At 32.9% G+C, this 27,112-nt stretch overlaps 2 protein-coding genes across 2 annotated transcripts in view; both read left to right on the forward strand.

The window, feature by feature from the left end:
- The window catches only part of Dh31 (diuretic hormone class 2), a 38,148-nt gene extending 30,076 nt beyond the window's left edge, over nt 1–8,072 (forward strand). The window contains 2 exon segments of the mRNA XM_018502159.1: nt 4,976–5,064; nt 7,342–8,072. Of these exon segments, the coding sequence (XP_018357661.1) occupies nt 4,976–5,064; nt 7,342–7,474 (222 nt within the window). The 3' untranslated portion in view covers nt 7,475–8,072.
- A 3,167-nt stretch (nt 8,073–11,239) lies between these two features.
- Past1 (putative achaete scute target 1) lies at nt 11,240–25,964 on the forward strand. The gene is made up of 14 exons (XM_018502039.1): nt 11,240–11,584; nt 12,390–12,692; nt 13,344–13,439; nt 13,629–13,868; nt 14,484–14,790; nt 14,894–15,105; nt 15,522–15,662; nt 22,858–22,932; nt 23,533–24,027; nt 24,126–24,439; nt 24,533–24,641; nt 24,764–25,079; nt 25,281–25,451; nt 25,625–25,964. The coding sequence occupies exons 2-14, from the start codon at nt 12,525–12,527 to the stop codon at nt 25,828–25,830; spliced, it is 2,850 nt and encodes a 949-aa protein (XP_018357541.1). The 5' UTR covers nt 11,240–11,584; nt 12,390–12,524; the 3' UTR covers nt 25,831–25,964.
- Nucleotides 25,965–27,112: the final 1,148 nt, after the last annotated feature.

The raw sequence follows: 27,112 nt of genomic DNA on the forward strand, positions 1-27,112 counted from the left end.
CAAACATATTTTTTTTAATTTAGTTTTTTTCAGTGTGTCGATGATAATTTTTTCAAAAATTAGTACGAGAAGACATTTGCTTGTGGCCGAATAATTTTATGATATTTGTATACATCATAAGATTGATTCGGTTTATTCCAAATGGTGAGCAAATACTTTTTTTGGCGAAGTGGAACCACTCCATTCCGTAGACGGACTGAACTTAGAGCACTTAAGGACGCGCAGGTAGAAAAAAAACCGGTCGAGATCGCAAGATTGAACGATCAATACAGGTAAAGTTTCTGGATCGAAACTCAATTATCGCGTTATTAGATTCACCGCGGTTACGACGGCACTACCGGGGACAATTATCGGGAACGTGTTTTCAAGAAAAATAATTTTTACGTCGGAAACTAACGATATTAACCGCGTGGTATACTTAACATACTCTTATGTTGCCGCGTAGCTTTTCTTTTTAGATATGATTTGATTTATATCGCCCACCTCGTTCGACGCACGGTTACGCTAAGTATCTGGGACGATAAATTCGATGAAATTGCGTAGATTTATGGCTCGCGGCTTCTCTCGAAGTATAGTATAGTAAAGCGACGGCGCCAGAGTCGTCTAATCCGCATTAATGGCAACCGGAGAAAATTAAACGCGAACTCTAAGCGTTCTCGGAACGTTAACTCTGTGCAGTGCGTCTTTCTGTTTTCTGTTTGCCTTCAATGTTATGCGTATGGAATTATAGCGCGGAAACGATCCATTTAGTGGACATTATGAGCAGAGAAATGTCTTGGGAAACTATAACTTGAAAAATATGGAGATTCATTTCGTTTTTGGACCATCATGTAAATTAATAAGAGCAGTGCTTTTAAAATTTCGGTCATAACGCAAACTAACAAGAGCAGTGCTTTTAAAATTTCGGTCATAATGCAAATTAAAAAGAGTAGTGCTTTATAGGGTACTATTCTGATGTACATGTATATGTGTGTATGTATGAATACAATTTGTAAAAAAAGGCGAATTTAAAAAAATACGACCATTCAACAATTTTTTAATAAACGCTTTGTATAGAATAATAACGGAACAGTGAGATTTTCGTACATAATTGTATGTTTAATATAAAAATTCGTATATTTACGCCGTGAAAGAGAAATAACGTTCTACGACACAAAGTATAAACGCATCCTCTTTCACAAATGAAAATAAATACACGGATATGGAATATCAGCCTATGGCCATCAATTACTGCGAACCGCGTATCCAATTATCTACCTACAAGGTACTATTCAAAGTGAGTTGTAGTTATACCGCAATAAAATGCTGATTGAATAAACGTCAAAAAGAAAGAGAGAAAAAAGTGCTGCAAAATTCGTAGACATAAAGAGGATAAAAAGAAAATAAAATAAGAACTTCGACTACAGCTTGAGTTTCTAAATGTTACTCTGTTTGGAAGACATATATTGCGCAAATCTGTTACATCAATCTTACTTATAGTCTGGAAATTAAAAATAACGATCTAGTTAAGTTATTATCTTTTATCTTAATAATTCCATCGTAATTATCTCACTTAAGATTCTCACTACTAATGCATGTTACGATGATATCATTAATGCAACAGTGTGGAATATTACACTATATAATTTAGACAGTAAAAAATCTTCGAAGCTGATTAGATGTTTCTTATAGATTCTTGAATGCTAAAAACGATGCCGCAAGTTCCAGCACGTCAGGTTTTCTATAATTCAAATTTAATTTCCAAAAATAACTTTTTTAATGATATTTGACATTTTTTTGTAAAAAAGATAATCATTATTTTGAAATTTCGATTAAAAATCATGAATGTATTTTGTTCATCCCTCATAAAATATATTTTCTTTTATTTCAGTATCTTACTCTTTAGCCATGTGGATTTAAATAAAAAACAGAGTTTTTTAAGATAATAAATTTTCCCTCTTATGACGTCATATACAATTTTTAATTTGTTGCTATCGATACACAGACACTGATCGTACAATTTTTTTAAATGTATTTTTTTATTATTAGATATTAGAGGTAGATAATTAAAATGAGACATTATGTGTGTGTACGTATACATTTAACATCTGTAATATGTAATTATCTGTAATAACAAATTACACTGTGTAATAGTCACAAATTAGAAATTGTAAGTATAATGACTTCTAATAAGCGGAAAATTTACTATCTTAGGAAAAGTCTGTATATGAGTCCTTCATAATTGAACATTTTTCATGATTGAACAGTAAGATATTAAAATTTAAAAAAAATACATTTTATAGGGGAACAATACATGATTTCTGATCAGAATTAAAAGATAACAATCCTTTTTACGACAAAATGTCAAATAACGTAAAAAAATTATTTTAGCGCATTAAATCTCAATTACTCCGGGAACCTAACGTGCTAGTGAAATTTAACTTGCAGCATCCCTTTTATCTAAAAATTTATATGCAACGTCTTGTCTAGTTCAAAGTAATTAAAAAATATTTTTTGTAAACCTAGTGTTATAGACATTCATCATTGGGCTAAAGGTTGTTATACCTATGATAGTTCTAAATTATATTCTTCACTGCTTATATGGATACGCTACTAACTCTGCAGAACGAGAAAGCTATCTCTACCCCATATAAATTATCGTCGGATGACAGGACGTTCTTCCTGGGTCGCGAGTTGAATAGTTTGTTAGCCGAGAACACGCCAACTTTTCTCCATATTCTGGAGGGACCATTGTTTCATCTTTCGCCTTCAACTACTCCTACGATCTCTCATCTCCTTTACTTGGCGTTTCATTTAACAACGAACTTTCCGCGCCTTGAAAGATACTTGAAAAGATACGGACCGCCTACGGTGGTTTCGAAACAATATTCGCATTGCTCAACTACGATAAATATAGGTAAATCGACGATCATTTAACTAACAATCACTTGTCGCGTTTATCGCGATATGATAAGAGTACAATGTTTTCAGAAAATTTCTGAGAATTTTACTTTCGAAAATATACGAGCGGACTACTATCTTTTCAGTAGACACTGTCTTTCTTATCTTGTGACAATCTTTTCTTAACCTTACAGTTTATATCTGGCGATATGAGATCAGCAAAGTGTGTCACGTTGTACATTTATAAAAGAAGCTATTCTAAACTAACAAAATAAAACTTAATAGGCGACAAACACAAACACTTTGATAAAATATTTAAAATTTTTCTACACGAAAAGAATACAGTATGTCACAAATTCCTTATTCTAAAATTCCATAACTTTTCTCTGATGCTTTGAATTTTTTTGTATTTTCTAATTTGGAAACCATAAAATATTTTGTTAAGAAAGCAATTTAACATAACAATGTAAATATTAATATTGTTGAGTGCTGCTTGCATTTAATTGTTAAGTTGATAATATTCCAAAACTACGTACTCTCTAAATCTAAATCAGTGGGTAATCAGTGGCCAAGTATGCCACTGGTTATCAGTGAATTAAATGTGAGATCCCTAACTTAGCTAATCTTATTATGTGATCTAACTAACCTTGTTTTAGTGCTTAAATTTAATGAATATGGAAAATTGAAATTAACGTGCACAAATATCAGTATTTTAATTATATAATGCTCAAACATTCTTCCTTTTTTTAATTGAACTTCACAGATTATCAGTGCCAAGTATGCCACTGTAATTAGTGACTATCCACTGATTCAGATTTAGAGAGTAGAGATGTGATACACGCATATTAAACTTCTTTAAAGCCGAGAAATTTAATTTTTCAAAAATAATTTGTGCAAAATTCTTTGACTTTTCCCTGATGTCCCTGACCGTTTTCAATTTCCCTGACATTTCTCTGATTTTAAATTTTGTGGCAATCCTAGAATGATTCTGCCGAAGTGTTATTATTTAAAAATTTTGCTAGACACAGATCTAAAAATAATTTTATTGGATTATTAAAATCATTATATAGGATATTTACGCATAATAAACAATGTTGCAAAAAATTTCAACATTCTACACTGATGGGGAAGAAAGTCTGATTGCAATAATTGGAATTTTAATTGAAAATGGACAAATCAGAATTTTCTGGTTTATTCATTTCCAATTAAAAATTTTTCAGATCTATAGCTGAATTTTCAGATATTATACTTTAACAAAATTGTTCTTTCTATGTCTTCCTCATTTATTTTCTATCTTACTTGTTTCCAATTCTATCTTAACAGAATATTTAAAAATATTGTTTACAATTCCTGCTATTCTATCAATTGCTGATAAAATTACGGATTTGAATGAAAGCTTCAAACATGCTTTTCTCGAAAACAATATTTTACTCGTACAATACTTACTTTTTTCTAGCTACCGTCACAATTATTGTTGCGTATTTAAACAAGTTTCATACTTGAATTGAATTTACTTTAAATTAGAATTCCACGAAAATGAAATCTCGCGAATGCTTTAAGACAGTTAGTCAAATTCGTTGCAGTAGTAGAGTTGTTCTCAATCAGGAACGTTTTCCTAGTAGGATTTAGTGGTCTTTAAACAGACGCGCATGGTAAAGCATATATTGATATTGCCATATTTTGATATTTTCCATTAAACGATGGTGAAGATAGTAAACCAAGTAGAACAATGGGACGAGGAATATCGCAGGATTACGTATTACAAAAGGAATACATATGAGCACGTCGCTTTGTATTCACGCATCTTAATCTCATTTACTGCCGAATTTAACATTTAATGTGACCGCCTGAGATGCCAAGCACTATTATGTAACGCAGGAATTTAGATCTCCAGACGAGATCTGAATATTTATACTACTTATATAAAAGCATATTATGATTCTGATCTTATTATGTGGAGTGCCTAGATTGTTTTAGCTATAAAAAGCCGCGTGTACCTGATTCCCATTCTGATCTTGTTTACGATTTACTAGCTCTTGATTTATAAATGTAAAATCAGTTATTATAATATAATTATACGATTAATTTATTTTAGATGCAGCCCAAGATGACTGCTTTGTGCACGCTACTGATGTTCGTAGTCGTTGTCGCAGTTTCGAGTCTCACAGCCGATGCAATACCGCGGTAGGTAACTTTTCCTATCTTTGATAAATCGGGAAGACGAGAGAGTCAATAATTATTAGAATATTATGAAAATTATTAAATCCTGTGTGTGCCGAATCATATGTAATAAAACGTCCGTGAATTTTCTCTTTAAAAAAAAATATCATATATATTATATAAAAGACTTTAACATTATCGATGGTTGAACGCTATCAGTAAATATTTAGCTACATGCCTATAATTAATAAAATTATATTCAACAATAAGTAGGCGTCCGAAATTAATTTTAAATATCCTCAACTTCGAATCAATGCAAATCGAAATTTCCCCGAGTGCTTATTTACAATTAAATGAATATATTGAACGAGAAGCAGAAGCGCATCTGCTCGAACAGTTTAACCTAGTTCCTATTTGACACGCCAGCCGATTGAAAGGAATCCTGGTAACTGAAATGACTCGTCGAACGACGTTTTAGACAATCGCGAAGAATAATTCCGAGTTGCAGGCGTATCTATTAACGCCGTCCCTGAATTATATTTGACAACTATATTTTTACCTCTCTCACATCATTCATTTCAGTTTCCAGAGTCTCTTTCTTGTGAGAGAAAAATAGATTTTATAGAGGTCGTAAGTTTTGGCGATTTTTATCGATTTCCCAGTTAAATTACATTTTCAACGCCCATTTCTCATCTTGTGTAATTCGATGTTTATTATTGTGTGCAGTTTTCGCGATTAATCGATCAATTCCTCAATCAATTCCTATTTTACACTACGCACGCAGCCATGAAAGTTATTGGGATCAGCAGGATGACATAGACCGAGACGAGTTTCTAGAGATACTCTCTCGTCTTAGTCGCATCAACCGCCCTGAGATGGAAAAGTAAGATAATGTTATACAATGATATCTTAACGTTATGCATAATTCATGTTACTGTCCCTGTCCAAACTCGAAACGTAAAACGTCTTTTAAATCATATCTTATGTCATGATTTTAGACAGGCATGCTGTCAAGTTAATAGTTAATACATGTGGGATGTTAATTTTGTTAATATTGAGTTAAAATACAAATTTAGCACTTCAAAATTCAAGCGGTCAAAACTTTGTTAAAAATGAACAAAATTTAATTGTCAAAAACAGTTTTAAAGCTTAAAGTCTTTACTTACAGATAGTCTCTATAGCTGCGTTCAGCAGACTTAACAGTTGAGTGAGCGCTCGCTATTTTTCTAGATCATCCAATCAGACTTTTTAATCTAGAAAAATACATCAATAACAGCGATTATGTTGAGTCTGCTGAACATAGCTTAAACCTTCTGAATGTCTGTTTGTGTGTGGTAATTTTTACATATAGAAAACTATTAGCTGAATAAAAGGAAATTTTCTCCCCTCTTTGTGGACCTGTCATATGCCCAAAAAAAAACTTGCAAAAGTAATAATCGAACCTCCTTAAGTTTATTATTATTTTTTATTACTTGCTACTGCAGATTTAATAAGAGAAGCATTTTGACTTTGCTTATAATTCTGTTAAAAATCATCGTATCGTAGTTTAAAAAATAGATTCTTAAAACTGAAACTTTGCTCTATAATATATTTTACTCGAATAATATATTGCCAAATTTGTTTAAACACATAGACATAATATAAATAAAGTAGCGCTACGAATTTTTGTTTCAACTCAATATATTGTTTATAGATGTATATGTGAACATATTTTTTTATAAAATTATGCCTATGTGTGTTTACTAAGTTTACTGCTTTAGTCGGTAATATTTTAAATAATTAATTTTCAAGAAAACTTATAAAAAAATTCATGAAGAATTACTTATAATAAAAGTTGAATCTCAAATTAAACTGCGGTGCAATAAAAAGCATTTTAATATAGGAAGTTTGGGATTTGACAACGAACGCTCTATATTCAGAATATCATTTTTCCTTTGATACTTCTTCCGTACCGCAATGTCTCTTTTATTTGCCTTTAATTCCATCGGATATAAAAGGAACCACTTATTTTAGGAAGAGCTTTATTTTAAAAAAGTCGATAATGGATTTTCACTGTACGTGTCCTTTTTTACATCGACACACATTCATATATAGAAGAGACTTCGTTTCAATCAATTGATATAAGAGTAGCGAGATAGAATCGGAGATGTCTAGCTCTTATACATATACGTCGGGATGTGCTATTCGAATGCTTTTTGTGATTCTTGAGTTTTGCGAACTCGTGTTTGTCGGAGCAAAGCCCTTTCTAAGATGGTCGATTCAAATAACAGCGTGATAAACATTCAACCGGTATGTTCGCAGCACCAAACGAGGATTGGATCTGGGTCTCAATCGTGGGTACAGCGGTTCTCAGGCGGCGAAACACATGATGGGACTCGCGGCAGCGAACTACGCCGGCGGTCCCGGACGAAGGCGTCGCTCGGAACAAGCGTAGATCGCAGACACGATCACTGATGCAGAGAGATTACTATACAACTCGTAATAACGTCATTCCCGACTCGATCCTTCCACTTTATCTCTACCTCGAGCTTGAACCACTGATCTCAGAATCGTCCGTTGCCAGTGGCGTAACTATTATAAATGCACTCGAGCGATGAATTACTTCTCTTCTCTCAAATAAACCTGTAGAGTGTGTATAGACGTACATTTCCTCCGAAGCACAAAAATAGCATAAGTTCCTTGATTAAAAATTATAAATACGATTATAGATACAATTATAGTTAATCGGTGTTGATAAATTTGATCAATTTTACATTTCCCCATTTAATCCTCGCACACTTACAGCTTTTGCACACTCCTAGTTGCACCACTGGCAGTTTGTAACTGCATTGTTATATCGTTCTTTATTTCACTTCTGTAGAAGCGGATGCGATATAATTGCTTCGAGCGGAAATACTTTTATTTAAAATAAATTTGAAGTAAATATATCTATATATTTATAATGAACACAAATAGTACATTACATAGAGTCCGTTTATTTGTGCTCTACATCAGTTCGATAAAACACAATTCAATCTTTATTTAAGAATTAATTAATAATAAATGACAAAGTTTTTCTAAAAATTTTATAGACTAATTCAGGTTAGACTTAGAGTTTCCGTTCACTCGCGGATTTTTTTCTTTTTATTAACATCCAGATCTCTTATAACAATTTTATAATCTAATTTTATACGGTGGATCGCTCGACTTGTTTTTACGATTAAATGTTTCTTTCCTCCTTTCAACAGATAAAGAAAAAAAAATTCGCAAGTACCGTAAAGATATTCTCGCCAGATATCGCTATTGCATTTTATTCTTTCGCTATATTTATTGTTATGCATGAGCCGCGTATGAATTAGCAACTTTATTCCTGCCGTAAAATAAACGAAGTAAATAGACGTAGCACTTCGCTGATTCAACAAGAGGGCTCCTTCGAGTCGCGCCTCCGCGAATCGATGACGCTCCACTTCCGGGCTGCATTTATTCTAGATATTACTATCTGCAATTGAAATCGTATGCCGCGACGAGTTCCTCCCCCGGACAAGCACTGCGTGCGAGAGAGAATTTTTCCTTAATCCTTTACGCGCATGGAATAATTTTTCTCCCGCAGCTTCTGAACGCTCGCTTCGTTAAACTTTCATACCAAACGACGTATTGTACGATTCTTTCGTATTGCACTCCTTCGTCTCTCGATATTTCCTCCCTTCTCCGATATTCTAGTATCTCTCTTGTAAAAAAAAAAGACTCGTCGTACTTATTATAATAATCATAATCGATGTTGCGTTCGTTAGATCAGGCGTTCTCAAATTTCGTTTGCGCCAGCGACAAAGCAAATGCGCGTTGTGTGCGAATTTCTCATCAGCAAATCTGATTTCGTCGGTCAGCTAGAGTTACGTAAGAAACTTCGTGGTGGCTTCGGACGATCGTACTTTTTAATTTTATGTATCGAGCGTTTTACAGCACTTCGGCGTGTCGCGCGAAACGATTTGAGGACCCTGCTACTTAGGTCACTTTGTTTTACTAGCTCCAACGTCTATCTACATCTTATGTAACACGCAACGTGCACCGGATGCACATGCGCTTGCATAAAATATAAACGTATAAAAATGCGACGTAGAGGTAATAAAACTTCGTTCCTCTTTCATGTTATAGACTTAGAATTAGTCCGTAGATCAGGGGTGCGCAAAAAATGTCCGATTAATTTTAAAATAAAAAAAAGGAAGAAAAAGCAGCTCGATGCCCTTTTTGATATTTCGACATATTATTGTATTACAAATCGTGTCGAGGAAACAAATGTCGAACGTTGTGTATGATTTTCCGAATTCGATTATATGTAATCTGGCTGAAGTTAATCAAGTTTCCAATAAATTACTTGAAATAGTAAAATTCTTTCCAGCCAGAGATAATTGATCGATCAGCATCGAATCGATTCAACGTCGAGCGACCAATCATTTCTAGCTGGATTTACTTTTGTAGCTAGCGTTTTTCAGTAATACATTAACAGACTTTTACAATTTCAAACTCTACGAACAATTCAATTATAACGAAATTTAAATTTTTATTTAAACTAAACGGTATTTATTCTGACATTTAGCTTGTGCATTCCTGTCAACAGGTGGTAACCAAAGTGCACAGTAAGTATCGATAACGGTTTCGTTAATCGCATTCGATGACAACACATGATATAATTGAGAAGACTTGGAGTCAAGCAAATTACACGAGACTGTCAGATTGTACTTCTTTCACAACATAAAATTATATTAACAACGGAACAATGTTCGATATAGAGATAATTATCATTACTCCAAGATTTAGATTACTTTTCGATTGAAAAAGTTAACATACGTCATTAAAATAATATACAAGATAATGTTAATTAAGCGACTATTAATTAATAGTTACAAAAAATGGATCCTAGTATTATTACAAATATATGATAACGTTTGTCATATTTTTACGATTATTTTGCAACATAACTCCTGTTGCTCCAATACGTGACGTATGATATAATTTATTTTGTTCGACGTATGCGGATCTCGTTTCGCGGATAAATTACCTACCATTTTAGAAATAAATGTGTGCCCTGCACGGACGAAGCGATTTGTTCGCTTAATCGCGAAATCCTGTTGTTTGGTTATCACCGAAATCCAAAACGAAGCGCGTGAAGTCGACCTGCGTTATTTCTGTGTATCATAAAAAAAATTTATTGCGCCTCTAGTAAAAACTGATCGTAAATAAAAGTTACTTTAACCCAGCCATGCGCGCATTTATTTATTTATTTCGACAACATATTCCGTATTTTTCTTTGTGTCCAATGCTAAATATAACCTGTTTCTCTTTATCGCTAAATTTTTAAGTGGGGGACACACGATAGGAAGTACGAAAACACACGATACGGAGAAGTCACATATTCCTCCAGTATTGTAAAAATTGCCGACAGTGAAATAGCAGTTTTTCAGTACAAAAAACGTCAACGTTTTGTTTTTGACTGTTTCGTAAAAAATTATATATAAGAAATATAAAATCATTTGAGAACATTTTGAGTACTTTTAATAGAACGTGTTAAAAGTTTTTTACTACGTGCTCTCAGAAGTGACAATATCAATTTTCAAGTTCAAAATTGCTAAGCAATAAAGGTAACAGAGAGATCAAATATGAGTAAATAATTAGGTCACAAAATAAAAAACTAGTTTATTTTAATAATCAAATTTCAAGAATATTAATACTAGTTTTTCAACAAATAGACAATATAGGTTTTGATTTAACTAACAAATAGCTTGACAAAATAAAAAAAATTATATGTATTATTCTGAAACTACGTATTTAGAATAACATTTATCATTTTCGAAGCATACTTCAATAATAAAACACACGGTTATCTTGTTGCTCTTAAAACCATTAATAATGTATCCATCAAACATTTATCAACACCTTATCAATAAGAGATAAAGATCACTAACAGACTAAAACCATTAATATTAATAATTTTAATAATAATTAACGCTTGACCAACTTCAAACATCACACTCGAATTAAGTTCTCGAATTAAGTCACTTTACAACGAAAAGAAAACAACGCATCGCTCCACAATCGAGAGGCAACTGAAGCGCAACTGAAAGCCAGATGCACATTTATATGGAATTTACGTAAGTATGACACACGAATACACGCGCACATATATATATAAGCCTTCACGGTCGATCTTTCAGCCATGTACAACGCAAGAATGAGCGTGCTGCAAAGAAGAGAACGTAAAGTGAACGAGTGTCGGCTCTCATCCGCGGACGAATCTGTGGTTCGCAGCAGCAATAATAACAGTGTGTGTTATCGGATTCGCGTCCGCGAGTCCGACCGACTATTGCACGTTTCGGATTGCAAATCACGAGTACGTGTAATTTCGTTCGACATTCACGCACGTCACGCACCTCACATCTCCCTCCGCGCGCTTCACGAAGAACGTCAAGAGGATACCGCACGACGTGCTGGAGCGGTCGCAGTGCCGTATCGACCACGGTAGTTTTTAGTGCTGACGTAGTCGAACGACGTCCCACGTGTACGAGAAAAGGTAAACTTGCCATGACATGACAGATAATAGAGAAGTCTGCGATAAGCGCACCGGTATTCTTTGTCTGACAGAGAAACAAGTGTTTTTCTAATAAACACAGTTCAGAGAAACTCCAACGTAATTGAATTCAGTGAATCATTTGTTTGCAAAGCCAGATAAGCCCATGATCTTTTACGAAAATAAGTAAAGCTATCTTAACAGCTTCTTTTATTTATACATGAAAGTCTCATTTTCTTTTAAATATTTGTCACACAATAAGGGAAAAGAATTTTCTAATTGCATTTTTAAGAAATATATAATTTTGTAATTTAGATCAATTTCAAACATGGATATCGAACTTTAAATGTGAAAAGATTATCACATTTTTATTTCTTCCTACACGGAGAAAAATGATTCTGCTATGAACGCAGAAAACTTGCAAAATTTAATTGTCAAATTTGTGTGCTGTTTATAGCAAACAAGTTTACATATTTGACAAATATTTTGCATTTGTTGCAAATAATTTTTATAATGAGTACAAAAAAAAATAGATATTTGTAAGACCTGCAAATAATTTGCGATCCCTATATTTGCAAATAGAATTTGCCATTATGGCATAGGATTAGCGTTCATAGCAAATTTTTCTCTCTGTGTATCCTTTTTATTTCTTTAACTTATGGTTATTGTTAGATCTGTATAATCTAAATTTCTGTTTTGCTAAAATAATGATTCACTAACTGAAGGGATAATTCCAACGTTGAGATAAACAAAGCAGCTGATTCTCAATCGCGCAAAGTAACTTTATATGTGTACTAACTTATTTTAGAAGGGACAGCTGCTAAATGACTATAGATTTGTACTGGACTCATTGCGCTAGCCGCTAACGAGCTCTCGTTTACCATCTAGTCTACAACCGAAGAAGTTACTTGAGATTGCTACGGGAAACGTATAATTGGGCCAAATGGATCGGGCCAGAGGACGAACCTCGATGGGTAATTGTCGTATCCGAAAGCTTGGCGTTTGCGTGAGCGTGGTTATACTCGGAACCTTCATCGCATGTATGCTGTTAGCGTACACGGCGTTTGCATCTCTGGTTACCGAACGTGACACATTACAGCAGGTGGTTTTTGTGAGTAGCTCGTTTGTAACAGTTGGTCCGTCATCCCGCTTCCATTAACGTGTTAATTTAATTTTAATGTTTACGTTTAATAAAACTTGAATCTGTTAACTTCACAATTTTACGAGATATTTAATCACTTTATTTTAACATCATAAATGGTATGCAATAGAGAGATAACGTTCGCTAAAATACGTTCGGTATATTGAAAAAAATCTGGTGATAATAATGAAGTCTACATGATAGATATTAAAGCTTCGATAAAATAATTTCAATCAAATATTTGGTTAATATGATCAAAATTAAACGTTGTTTTTATTTTTCTAGATATTATCTTAATTATTATTTATACCTATGTAATTAATTATAATTATGTTTGGTAATAATAGTATCAACCATACATAATAATAATTAAATAAACACTCCATCAATATGTGTGCTAAACGAGATACAATACATTTAGTAGCTATTACCAGATTTCTTTTTTTAGTGTATTAAAAGTATCTGTAATGTTACCTTAATTTTTTTAAATAGCATTTAAACGAATCCTGCTTCAGGAATTTTAATCAAAGAATTTATTAGATAAGAAAAAGCGCGGTGAACTTGCGTGTTAAATGAACAATATTTTTCTCTCGTACAAAAATCGTCATTATTTGTTGATAGCTGTTTCGTCATGGCGATCGAACTCCTACAGAGGCCTATCCTAAGGATCCTTATAAAAATTACGATTGGCCCGGTGGTTGGGGCTCTTTGACCAAGGTTCGAACAAAATACACACAAATACCGATGAATCAATATTATTACCGTATATAATATGATAATATATGTCCAGACTTGCTATAAATAAAATCACATCCTTGCACAACATGCATCGCGATTGTAAAACGCGTGATCGAGCATGAATAATGGTGTACGATGCGCGTTATCAATCTCGAAATCCACTTTCAGAAAGGAATGCGTCAACTGTATAACATGGGTCAGTGGATACGCTTAAAATACGGCCCTATAATCGGTCGTAAATTCGAGAGCACAGCCACGCTGATACGTAGCAGCTACGCGGATCGGTGCGTCATGTCGGCACTGGCATTACTCGCCGGATTGTTCACACCAAGTTCCGAGGACATGTTCGTACCCGGTTTGACATGGACTCCCGTTCCTGTACACTCGATACCACGGGAATTAGACAAGGTATAATACAAAATCAAATTTATAATGTTAAATCAAAAGAGTTTTTTTATAGTTTAAAATTTTATATGAAATCTTATTCACTATCTCCTTGTGTTTTAAAAAATCTTTTTTTTAAATATTTATTATTGTTCAAGCAAAAACATGTAATTTGTAATCTTAAGATTGCAACAAGTCAATTAATTGTTACAATCTGCGTATAAACATCAAATTTTATGCATAAAATTTCATTTTACGTTGCAAAAACATTCGAATTAAAACAGTATGATAAGAAGAATATATTTGTAATTTTAACCCGTCGGCTATGTCAAATTTTGTATCTCTCGTTAGCAACTTGAGTTTTTGAACTTCAGGACAAATTATTCCAGACTATAAAAATCTGAAAAAATTCTTGTCTACTCATGAAAACTTTAACAACGAGTTTTTATCTTAGAAGTTGAATTGTTTTACTTATTTTTTACAGATTTAAATTTATAACCAAAATTCATAATCAGTATATCGATTATGATTTCAAAGTCCAATTTGGCCGGCAGAAAATTAAATAAATGATAAATTACTTGTTAAAAACATGAAAGTCTATAAAAAAGCTTATTTTTCAATACAGTGATATTATTGTAGCTGATTGTGATGAAGGCACCATGTCCAAAGCTAGAGGCGGCTCTAAAACAGGCATATATAGAGGAAGAAAAAAAATCGGACAAGAAAATGGCCGAGTATTATAAGGAACTAACGAAGCACACCGGACAGAATATCAGCACGATCACCGACGTCGAGTTTCTTTACAACACCCTTGAGATCGAAGAGCAACACGATTTACAGCTTCCAGCATGGACGCAGAATTTTTACAACGACGAGATGCGTGAAATAGCCGCTCGTAGCCTCGCAATCTTCACCGAGGGCACTATCCAAAAACGTCTTCGTGGAGGTACGACGATATCTCTACAGTGATAAAATAATATCGCTGAAAATATACATTTAAATTATATCACAAAATCTTGTTTTGGAAATTATATTATCACTATTTGCAGGCCCGCTACTAAAAGAAATTTTACATCACATGGGAGAGAGTAAAGACAATCCCAAGTCAAAACGATCTTATTTTTATTCCGCTCACGACGTAACTATCGTTAACGTGATGAGGACAATGGGATTCACGAATGAGCTTCTTAAACCAGATTACGGAGCGATGATCATATTGGAACTACACTTCTCCAATAATGGAGCCGACCAAGAAGTAAAGGTAGATAGTTATCGTAGTATCATTATCGTAAAGTTTTATGTTAGAGCTATGAATATTTTTATAATCAGAAATTGTTTCACATATCGCGAAAACTTTAACACGCTGCAAATTCCGTCTAAGTATTTTGTTACGTCATTATTGAAAATTATAATAGATATTACATTATGTAATTACCGGAAATAACGCGTAATCGATTTAATTAATTAATGGTAACAATTAGCGGTTCTGCATAATTGCTGAGATTCATCCGGAATTCCTGAAATAGTTCCTATTTGCATACTAATATATTACATGCATATTATCTAATAAATACTTTTATACCTCCCACGATTGCTACTCTAGTGATTTATAAATTATAAAATAATTATATAATATAATAAACTAATTTATTCTATTCTCTGTTTGTTATCATAAAGGCACTATATTTGAATAATACGGAAATGGACAACGCGCATCCTTTAAAAATTCCTAACTGCGCGAGTCCTTGCCTATTGCAAAATCTGAAGCAAGTGTGGCACAAAGTGATTCCGGACGATTGGGACGCAGAATGTAAAATGTAAAACTATTGGTGAGAGTACGACGCAAAAATTCATACTTACGTTAAACGATGCAAACGGACGTTTCTATTATATTTCGAGCTGTCCTCAGCGACAATTCTTTAAATCTCACGCTCTTGGATAGAGATACGGTCATTACTCCGATTCAAATCGAAAGAGCAAATGTATAGTTTAAAGAACCGTCAAAAAAGGTTAAAAGTATAAATTCCTTCAGAAATAAAGTAAAAATTTGCAGTTATATAGGGAAAAGTAAAAAGATAAAATGTAAATAAAACACGAGCGAGCCAGTTTACAATTATGTTTCTTAACCTGTTCCCAGTCACCATATGACTGCACATTTTAAGTATGAAATATACATATATGAACTTTTGCGCACAAAGTACCACGCTGTACTCTTATTGCTGACCTCATTGTAAATTATATTTTTCAAATAAGAGTATCTTGGTAAATTCTCTTTTTATTTAAAGAAACACTGAGAGTTTTAGATAATAATTTACAATATGTTTACAATTGTACTTCATTATGAAATTAAATTTGTACCTTTACATGAAACTGCATATACAAAGCGAAACAAGAAACATGGTGTGTTCGGAAGAGAAGCTATTAGCGTATTTATGTTATTCTATCCTTGTTTTACGAAATGAACGATAAACATAGAATGACACAAACAGCGCTAATAGCGTTTCTCCCGATGCACTCATTAGTGCTAATCATTTAGTATGTGTTAAATGAAATATATGTAATTCCGTGACCAATACTTCTTAATTTAAATGTAGGGCCAGTTAATTACATTATACTTATAATTATTAATCTCGTAATTGTCAATATTAGCAATTAAGGAATTTCAGATTTATACACTTCTAATATTATCATAAAGTGATAGCGATATATAGCAAGTATTAAAATAATATATGTATAATTAATTGTAAAATAGAAAGAAAACTAGAAGCGTTTTCGTAATAATGTGAAAATTGTATTGTACTTACTAACGTTGATCCACTAATAAAACATCATTATTCGAATACGCACTTCGTTTTTCACCTCCGTATATATGAAGAATCCATTGATGGATGATAAATCCATCTGCTATGCGAATTCTGTAAAAATAAAATTTATACAAGCAAGTGTAATTAAAAATTTCTCGTATTGCTTTAATAAATTCTTATTTGTCGGTATGAATGTACAGTATGAAAAATTTAGCACAGAAGGCGCCTCTGACATCTTATTGCAGATAATCGTCAAAACTGTTATCAGTAACAGAAATAGGATCGTCAGTATCTTATGCAATTCTGATAAATGATAAGAATGATATCGTTTCAGCAATATCTATATTGACGCTAAGTATAAGATAGAAATTTTTTCAAGAAGTTATAAAAAGAATTTCTCAATCATTCTTTAAGAAAATATTTTCTCGAGAAAGTTAATTTCCATTATTATGTCGTCTGTACTTTTCAATATAAAATTATATTTTGAATCGCCCAAAGAAAATTTTCGGTTACTTTTTTTATTAAATTATGATTTAATAAATTATAATTTGATTATATTATCTATCGAAATTTCTTTGTTTATTCTTCACTCGCGGTTGCTGTTACCAGATATTTAAAAAAATCGAATTAACTCTTAGATTTAAACAGAACATATAATTATATATCATATTAGAAGAATTTAAAAGAAATAAGAATGTAACTTTCAAGATCTAAGTTTTACTAAAATACAGATTTATACGACAAAAATATGAAAGTGTTATGAATAAATTAAAAATAAAAGTTGATAAATTCGCTGAATAAACTTGCCAAATTTTTCAAAACTCAACGTTGCATTACTAAGGACATCCGCATTCTGCTCCTTAGGGAGACTACGAAAGTCTGCGGTCGAGTGCACAATGTGCACGTAACAACTCATTGTCAGTATCTCTGCAAACCAGTTGTAATTCAAGCGAAGCTTGTTAAGACGAATAAATGGACACGAAATCGTTTAACCGGGATGTGCCCATTTTGCTTATGCAACGGCTGACACTGGACCCGTTTTGCATATCATTGCGTAATATCATGTACGATTATTGGCGTGAACTATTGTCTGTTGTACCGAATAGTGCGTGCGCAATTAGCAATTAAACAGTCGCGCTCGATGCAATAGGGAGATACACCTCTGATCTCAATACGTGTTCTACTTACGGATAAATTGAATGAAACACTTTGTCATGATATGATTTTAATTAATTTCTTCTGTCCGTAGATTATTGCGAAAAAAAAAGTAAAAATGATTTTTTTTCCAATAAGTAAAAAAAATAATTTAAGTGACAACGAAATAATTAAACATTTGTCGAGGCGAATATTAATTCAATATAATATTTCGGCCCGATACGCGAAATTCTCTTCAGATAAGATCGCTATCAAGGAATTATAATCTTTTTCTAAGTTACACAGATATTGCTTTGATGTATAATTTTTTTTCTAAGCTACAGATATTGCATCGTTAATTTGATTGCTGCGTCCGCAATATTCCATTTTTTATCAATCAGAATCAAGGAAATTGCGGCTAACTCAATGCTATGCATTTAACAGAAAAGATAAGAGAGAAGGCTTAGCTCGTGCTTATCATTTTTCGTAATTCACTATTTAACGATTTAAGTTTTATTCGCGCGAATCCACTGCATTGCTAGCGATTCAACGTTTCGTGATTCGATCGATCTTGCATGAGACAAGGTCACAGTTATCGATTGTCTCTCTTGACATGGCCACATATTGTTAACATTACGCCTCCGTTATGTCACTCATTTGTTACCATTACAGCATTATATAATTTACCGTTCGTAGGAGGAAATCCTAGTGATCTGGGATACCCTATATTTTCCCGATTTCGTAGATCTTTTTTCTCATTAGCAAAAGTAAGGAAAATTCCCGTAGGTGGCAATAGATACCCGCTAAATGTTTCTTTGTTTTAATGATTTGTTACGCAATCCTTAAACATTTCAGCTTAAAGGAAAAACAGTAATGAGTGAGGATCTTTAAATAAACCGATAAAATAAACGAATAAAGTAATAATAATTATTCGTAGAAGGAAATTCTAGTGAAGTGGTATATCCTATATTTTTCCGATTCTGCAGATCTCTTTTCTCATTAGTAAATGTAAGGAAAACGATCACGTGGGTAGCAATAGATCCGCTAAACGTTTCTCCGTTTTAATGATTTATTGTGCAATTATTTATATTCATTTAATAAAAGAAAACATTAATGAGTCAATCATTAAAAAAATAAATAAATGACTAAAGTAATAATTACAGTAATAAGTTGATTTTTAAATTGTTCAATATATTTTCGTAAAATTTCCTCGTATATGAAGCTATTAATTCTAGCCATTATCGTTTTCTTAATCTTTAATAATTTCTAGCACAGTAAGATATGCTTTAACGGCTACGATATAATAAAGAAAAATATAAGAGCTTCATTTATTAATGGAATAGAACTTCATTAATGCAGATGAAAATGAAAATGAAGAGGATATACAGGAAAAGAGGAAATATTATTTATTTGACGCTTTAAAAGCATCGTTTTGAGCACAAAACGACCAATCTATTAAAAGGTTTTATATTTAATATAATATTAATATAAATTATTAATTTTTTTATCGTGCGTAATAATATTTTATATTTATTATACATAATTGCATAATTTATACATATATATATATAAATTAATATATACATTTATATAAATTACATAATAAGGCATAATTGATTATATATATATTATACATGACAATTTATATATTATAAATTATATTTATATAATAAAACTCGATTCTTCGCCTTCGAAGAATAAATAGATTTCGACTAACCTTCCATATTTTATTCTTTTAATTCTAACCCTTAATTAAGAATGACATTTAGCATACCTTGACGTATCCTCGCTTTCCTCAGCATCCCTCACGTTGATTAACGAAATGACGAGAACTTTCGCGAACTGACAACGTCACGCATGTTTTTTCCATCGAAATTGGCAACTAATCCATCAATAGACATCGCACTGACAACTCGCTTAGAACTGCGAAGCGACGAAATTTGAAAAATAATCGTATATAGGAACCGAACTCGACAACTTCGCGCCGGAGCCGAGAGTGCCCAACTTCGTGCGGAAACGCGTGCGAGAAATGTAATTCAAGATGCGGAAATGCCAGGAATACCAAGAGGAATACCACGCGAATGCTTTAATGATTAATTTGGTTTCGCAATGAAAATTGCGAAGTGTAATAAAGAATCGTGGAAGTCTGGAAGCGGAAAACTCTACCGAGAGAGAGAATCGGTCGGACTCTCACAAGCCAAAATCCCACAAGCACGCGCATCGCGTCGCGTTTGATGGTAGAAATAGAATAAGAAAGAAAATAGGTAATGGAGATTAAGTACGCGGTATCTGTTATCTCGTGTTTCCTCTTCGCGTCCAGCTGTTTCTGTATATGTTATTTTCCGTTTGTTCCCGACACGAAGAACGATGAGACACCTCCGATAAAAACACGCACGTTCGATCGCGAATTATGAAACTATCGATCCTGTCATCGACCTGAACTTGCGCACGTAACTCGCACTTCGGCAACTGAATGCGTTCAGCAACTAATTTCAAGTTAGTCTCAAGCCTCTTGTTCTCTCAAGATTGAAGATAAAACTTTATAAATCGTAAAAATTAATCTCTAAGGTTTCCAAGCCGATTTCCGCATTCCAGGCCGATATTAATAATCCGTTCTTATTTCAAGATCATCTTAAGTAATATCTTAAAGATACTAATATGGCTCGCTACGATTGGTTTATGACATCTTAAGATTGTACTTAAGGCGATCTTAAAATAAGAACTGACTGAATATCGGCCTCAATTTCCTTTGTCCAATTAATTTTAAACTTAGCTTTATTAATTAAATTTATTCTTTGTCGCTGGACTACACTTTCTTTTTCTTTTCGCCAAACTTCAAATATATATCTATCTATTTCATTTTAAGTGTACAATGAGAATATACAGATGTATACTCTCTGCTACAAAGAACAGATCCATTAATTAATGAATTCACTCGTTCATTTATTCGTATTATTGAGGACACAATGAAAAGAATAAGGAACAGAGAATAACACGCAAGCAATAGATTAGACCTAGATTAGACCTATTAAAAATTGTGTATTACAATACACAGTAATTTCTGATGAGCGTGTTATATATCAACTATCTCAAAAAAGACTCGAAAGAATCAATCAATAGTAACAATAAAAAACAAGCTCGTTTAAGCCAACATCTGTTTTTCGGATGCACAATTTATTTACGTGTGAATTAAACAATTCATATCAATTAAATAATAAACGTTTCATTACGTTTCTGACTATCGTCACCGCAGGATTGTTGAAGTCGTTTTTTGAATGTTGGTCCACTGAAAGTCTGTAAACTTGGTTGGACGATGTGTTTCACTTTTGACACAATGTATAGGAATTCATTTTTAATTTATCTAATCTGGTAATTGGATAAAGAAGAATGGACAGGATTGTCACGGAGCATGATATTGGAAGTTATGAATACTAGGCTAGCGTTTTAAATATGATATTGATAAGAATCAAAATGGTCGAAACGTTCATTATTTAATTGATATGAATTGTTTAATTCACACGTAAATAAATTGTGCATCCGAAAAACAGATGTTGGTTTGAACGGGCTTGTTTTTTATTGTTACTATTGTGTTATATATGTTATTGTGTTATATATAATATTGTGTTATATGTGTTACTCCCTGTTTTTATTCCTTATGTTTTTCATTTGAATCCTAAAATCTTGCGCACAATGAAGAAAGTATTAGGAAATAATAGAAAATTTTTTTTATAAATAAAGAAAAAAATTAAAAAATAAATAATGAAATAAATATTAAATATTAAAGAAATCAAAAAATTAGAAATAGAGATGAAAAGTAACACACAGTGGATACAAACATGAATTAAGACACACATCATATCTTATTTGTATCTATTGTGATTTAAATTCAATCTCTACTCCTAATTTGATTTTTATAATATTTAATATTTATTATCCATTTATTAATACTTATTCCTATTTTTAGTATATCTTTCATTGTGCACAGTGCCCAAAGTTATTCCTAACTCGAGCACAAGCTAACAGTAACATTATTATTACACATCAGTGTTATAGTTTCCTACTTAGCAATAACAATGTAGACTGTTATATATGTACAACATGTGTTATGTTACAGTTAGATTAAATTGTAAGTTAAATAGAAAATCATAATGTTGATGTAATGTACTGTTAGTTTGTATTTAACGGAAAATCATTTAAGTGTATGTATATTTATTTAAAAAATCAGTATAACATATTTATTGATATTTCTATTCAATAAACTCATCAGTCGTGTTAATTAATTTATTTACTCATATAGTAATAATAATTAATAGTAATATATTATTAGTAGTATATATATTATAGTATATATATTATATTATATAGTATATACATTATTAGTAGTAATATATTAATTTATTTACTCATACAGTAATAAGAATAAATTCTTATTACTTAGTTGATTGCTAATTTAACTGTTCATTTAACTAACATAGCATTATGAAAACAATTCATAATGTGCGAACTCGGGGTATGTCCTATTAGTCAGCAACCTTCCCCCCTCACCCTCCTCTCGTTTGCGCTTTGGCAATTGTCAGTTGTCGGCACTGAGCGGACTGAGCCCAATGCTGAATGCCGTACAGTGGTTGCTGCCGACAACCTGTCAGTTGTCGCAGAGTCGTGCTGTCATTCTGAGCTGTCGATCGTACGTCGTCTATTTTCTCTAAAAACACGTTCTATATCAGTCCCGGTTTATCGGGCACGACTCCGCCTCGCGATAGCTCGTTTTCCCGAGCTGCTCGTGCAGCGCGACGCGCCTTCCACCAGTTACATCGCCGTTTACGTCACCGCTGGCGATCGTGACTCGGTGAGCATCGTGGCAGAAATCTGAGCAACAACCACCACGTCCACCACCACCACCACCACCATCGCACCACCACTACCACCACCGTTCCGGAAGTCTGTATCGCTCGTACTCAGCGTACTCTTCCGCGGTCGGTTTGGGTCGTGTATACGTCACGTCGGCAGCGGACCACCTTGGATCGTCTTGGTCGTCCGAGCGTTGCCTTCCATCGCGCTCTCGGCTCTTCCGTTAGTCCGCACTCGCCCTCGCGTCCGTCGTGCTCTGTCAAGCGCACCCGTTCATCCTTGACCGACGGATACGAGCAAAGGTTGGTGTTCGACGGTGCTCTCTTGATTCCCCTTTCTCCCTCTCTCTTCCTCTACTTAGATCCCGTCCACGTGTTCCTTTTCACACTCATTTGCATTTTTGCACTTCAAGTATTCATTTCTGCACGCTTCAAGTATTTGAGATCTCTGCAACTATTCCTTGAAGGTAAGGAGGAGGTGCTGGATAGGATATCGGAAAAGAAGGAGGTACCGATAAGTTGCTTTCTAGAACAAAGCATGACCGAGTTTTCAAATACAATGTTCCACGCGATATCCTTTCAGTCTATCTTCAGTCTACCTTGAAAGACACGTCTCGAAGGCACAAGCGTGGAATTTGGGGGCAGAGTATAGTCTGATATAATTGTTGTGATAACCTTAACCTTTGTAGGCCGTCGTGGCATCAGTCCGGAACGACTGGTCTAGAATTGTAGTCTGACAATGAGTCACAATCCGTACTTACAATAGCTCAAACAAAGGAAACGTAATTAACAGGACACGGTGTTACTTAATGCTAATGCGACTAGTCTTTGGAATTCAGACTGTGCATGAATATACATGATAACAAGTTCATTAGCAAGAATATAGAACTCAATTTGTTGCAGATTGTCAACATGTTTAGCTGGCTGAGTCGCGAGGAGAATAGCAAGCAAGATCTCTTCGAAAATGTCACCGAAGGCCTTAAGAGAATATACAAATCAAAGTTATTGCCATTGGAACAGTATTACCAGTTCCATGACTTTCATTCACCACAGCTGGACGATCCGGACTTTGATGCAAAACCCATGATTCTCCTAGTTGGGCAATATTCCACTGGCAAAACCACATTTATCAAATATCTGTTAGAAAGAGAGTTCCCTGGTATCAGAATCGGACCAGAGCCTACTACGGATCGATTTATCGCTGTCATGTACGATGAAAAGGAAGGAGTTATTCCTGGAAATGCCTTGGTCGTAGATCCAAATAAACAATTCAGGCCACTTTCAAAATTCGGCAATGCATTCTTGAACAGATTTCAGTGTTCGACTGTAGCGTCACCTGTTTTGAAAGGCATATCTATAGTAGATACACCTGGTATATTATCTGGTGAGAAACAAAGAGTAGGTATTCCTTTTGTAGCTCTGTTTTTACATATTGAGATATATATGTTTTTGTGATATGATAAATGTATATCTTAAATATTGACTATTTTCCTCAGGTTGACAGAGGCTATGACTTTACTGGTGTTTTAGAATGGTTTGCTGAACGCGTAGATAGGATTATCTTGTTGTTTGATGCTCATAAGCTCGATATCTCAGATGAATTCCGCAGATCTATCGAGGCCTTACGTGGACATGATGATAAAATTAGAATTGTTCTTAATAAAGCTGACATGATAGACCATCAACAGCTCATGAGAGTATATGGTGCTCTAATGTGGTCGTTAGGAAAGGTATTACAAACTCCAGAAGTAGCTAGAGTTTATATTGGCTCATTTTGGGATCAGCCCTTAAGATATGATGTTAATAGAAGGTAAGTGCTTGTGTATCTTCTAGTTTATTTTTATTATATAATTATTTTTATTAATATTTTATATTTAAAAGTCTCTTGTGAATCTTCTTTTAGACTATTTGAAGATGAAGAACAAGATTTATTCAGAGATATGCAATCCCTTCCAAAAAATGCTGCATTAAGAAAACTTAATGATTTAATTAAACGAGCACGCTTAGCAAAGGTACATGAAACAAAGAATTAATTTCTTTCTCCAATTTAAGTCTTAAACTAGATATACATGATAAGAGACTCTAATGTTTCTTATATCAATAAAATTCATCAACATTTATCAAAAATGTATAGGTACACGCGTACATAATAAGTGCCTTGCGGAAAGATATGCCGAGTATGTTTGGTAAGGATACTAAGAAAAAAGAACTGATAAAAAATTTGGGCCAGACTTACGATCAAATTCAAAGGGAGCAAAAGATTTCACCTGGTGATTTTCCGGATCTAAAGAAGATGCAAGAGAGTTTAGCACATCACGATTTTAATAAATTTAATCCCCTGAAGCCTAAGTTATTAGAAATAGTGGATAAAATGCTCGCTGAAGATATCGCGAAGCTTATGGCTATGATACCACATGAAGAAGTCACCACTGTTTCGGAAACACTTACAGGTATTTGTCAACGTTTGTTTACATTAAAATCTTAGTAAATCTTGAATCAAAATACTTCCAAAAAATTGTTTGAATCTTCCATAAAATTTTTGCTAAAAGTTAAATTTAATTGATTAAAAAACTAATACAAGAAAATATATACAATATGGTATTTACATATTCTAAATTTATAGAAAAAAATTGTATATATCTCAATTTTAGGAGGAGCATTTGAAGGTGTAAAAGATCAAGTTAGTCCATTTGGATACAAAAGAGGAGAAGGAATTGATGCGGGTGCAGGTGAACCAGAATGGATTGTCAATAAGGAAAGATATAAATATGATAGCCTCTTTGAATCACTTGGACCACAAGATGGAAAAATTACAGGAGCAGGTATGACTGATAAATTTATAGAGACGATAGTTGCTTTTACTTATATAGCTCTGCATTTTTTGCTACTATAATTAGAAGAATTTATATAAACACTTATATAAATATGCAATATTTATATAAGTGTGGCAATTTGAAATAAAATATTCTAATTATGTATAACTTTATATTACTAGCGGCCAAATCAGAAATGGTCAAGTCCAAATTGCCAAACAGCGTGCTTGGAAAGATTTGGAAGCTTTCAGACATTAATAAAGATGGATTCTTAGACTCTGACGAATTTGCCTTAGCCATGCATCTAATTAATATAAAGCTCGAAGGATATGATTTACCGGCCGAATTACCAGAACATTTAATACCGCCATCGAAACGTGACACATAATATACGTTTTTCGTATTATAATACAAATTATAATTTATCCATGGTTCACAATTGGTTAACATACATTTGGAACCACGAGACAGTGGATATTAACACGACTTATTAGTCGTGTGCTACTGCCAGCAATTTACAGGTTCGAGAATTATAAAATTATACTTTTTAATGAGCTGTATCATATTATGTGTATATTATATTATATTAATACTGTATCAACGTCAGAGAATATATATATATATATATATTTGCAATCTTTTAAAAGTTAGTGCAATATTGATCAGCGATTAACATTTATAAGGATATATGATTGTCTTTCAAACAATATTTTTCCGAAATGTATAGAAATTACACGTATACAAAACTATACACATAGTATGCGATACTTATATTGACACAATAGTATAATTTCAGACTATTTGTTTCTTTTTAAGGTATCAAGTTGTTATATCGACACAAAAATCTTCTTATATTTATGCTTTATAACTTCAAAATTCTTTTATATGTATGTGTGTGTCCTGAATTACGAAATGTCGCTAATTAATGAATAAGAGATATTGTCATATATTAAGAAAAACATATAATTTTTTTAAAAGTTATACACATTTTTAAAAGTTATACGCATTATTGTTACTGAATATTTTCGAGAAGTACATTTTAACTTTAGAAACATATTCTCGGCATACAATAAGTTTATATGACATTAAAATTTCTGGAAATACTTTTTAGAAAAAAAATCTGGAATGAAATAATATAAATTATCAAGATTAATAAACTTACTTTCTAACATTACAGTTAATAGACTATGTTTCCAAAGTTGAACCAAGTTTTTTAACAATATTCTATACAAAAAGAAACGATAAATTAAAAATGATATGGAAATATAGAAAGAATAAGACTGGATTAAAAAAATATAGATTTTGCATATTCTGAAAAAAGAATAAACCTAATAAAGTCTAATAATTTATTTTTATTACAAATAAATGTTAAATGAATTAATTTCATTTTGTATATTAGTAGAATGTTTTGTCTTTATATAAGATCTATAATAATAAAACTTAATCAACTTGACCAAAGTATTCTGTTTTAAAGTTTTAACAAAAACACAATTTCTTTCGCTGTATTATTTGCTAATAGATAGAAATACGTAATGTATGTTATTTTAAGTTAAAATTGTTGATTTGTTTAAATTAATTTAATGCAGTCTATGTTTATTGTATACTCATTACATTATGGAATTTTGCCAGATTTGTTTGTAACTGTTAGGTTTCGTCATTTGCGACATCGA

This window comes from Trachymyrmex cornetzi, unplaced genomic scaffold (genome assembly GCF_001594075.2).
Source record: "Trachymyrmex cornetzi isolate Tcor2-1 unplaced genomic scaffold, Tcor1.1 scaffold147, whole genome shotgun sequence".
NCBI lineage: Eukaryota > Metazoa > Arthropoda > Insecta > Hymenoptera > Formicidae > Trachymyrmex > Trachymyrmex cornetzi.

Bases quoted from the DNA above. Each gene is read 5' to 3' on its own strand.
- Past1 (XM_018502039.1), top strand. From the start codon at position 12,525: ATGGATCGGGCCAGAGGACGAACCTCGATGGGTAATTGTCGTATCCGA. The intron at 13,869-14,483 runs GTATAATACAAA...ATATTATTGTAG, and splicing joins TACCACGGGAATTAGACAAG to CTGATTGTGATGAAGGCACC. The intron at 24,642-24,763 runs GTACATGAAACA...AAAAATGTATAG, and splicing joins AACGAGCACGCTTAGCAAAG to GTACACGCGTACATAATAAG.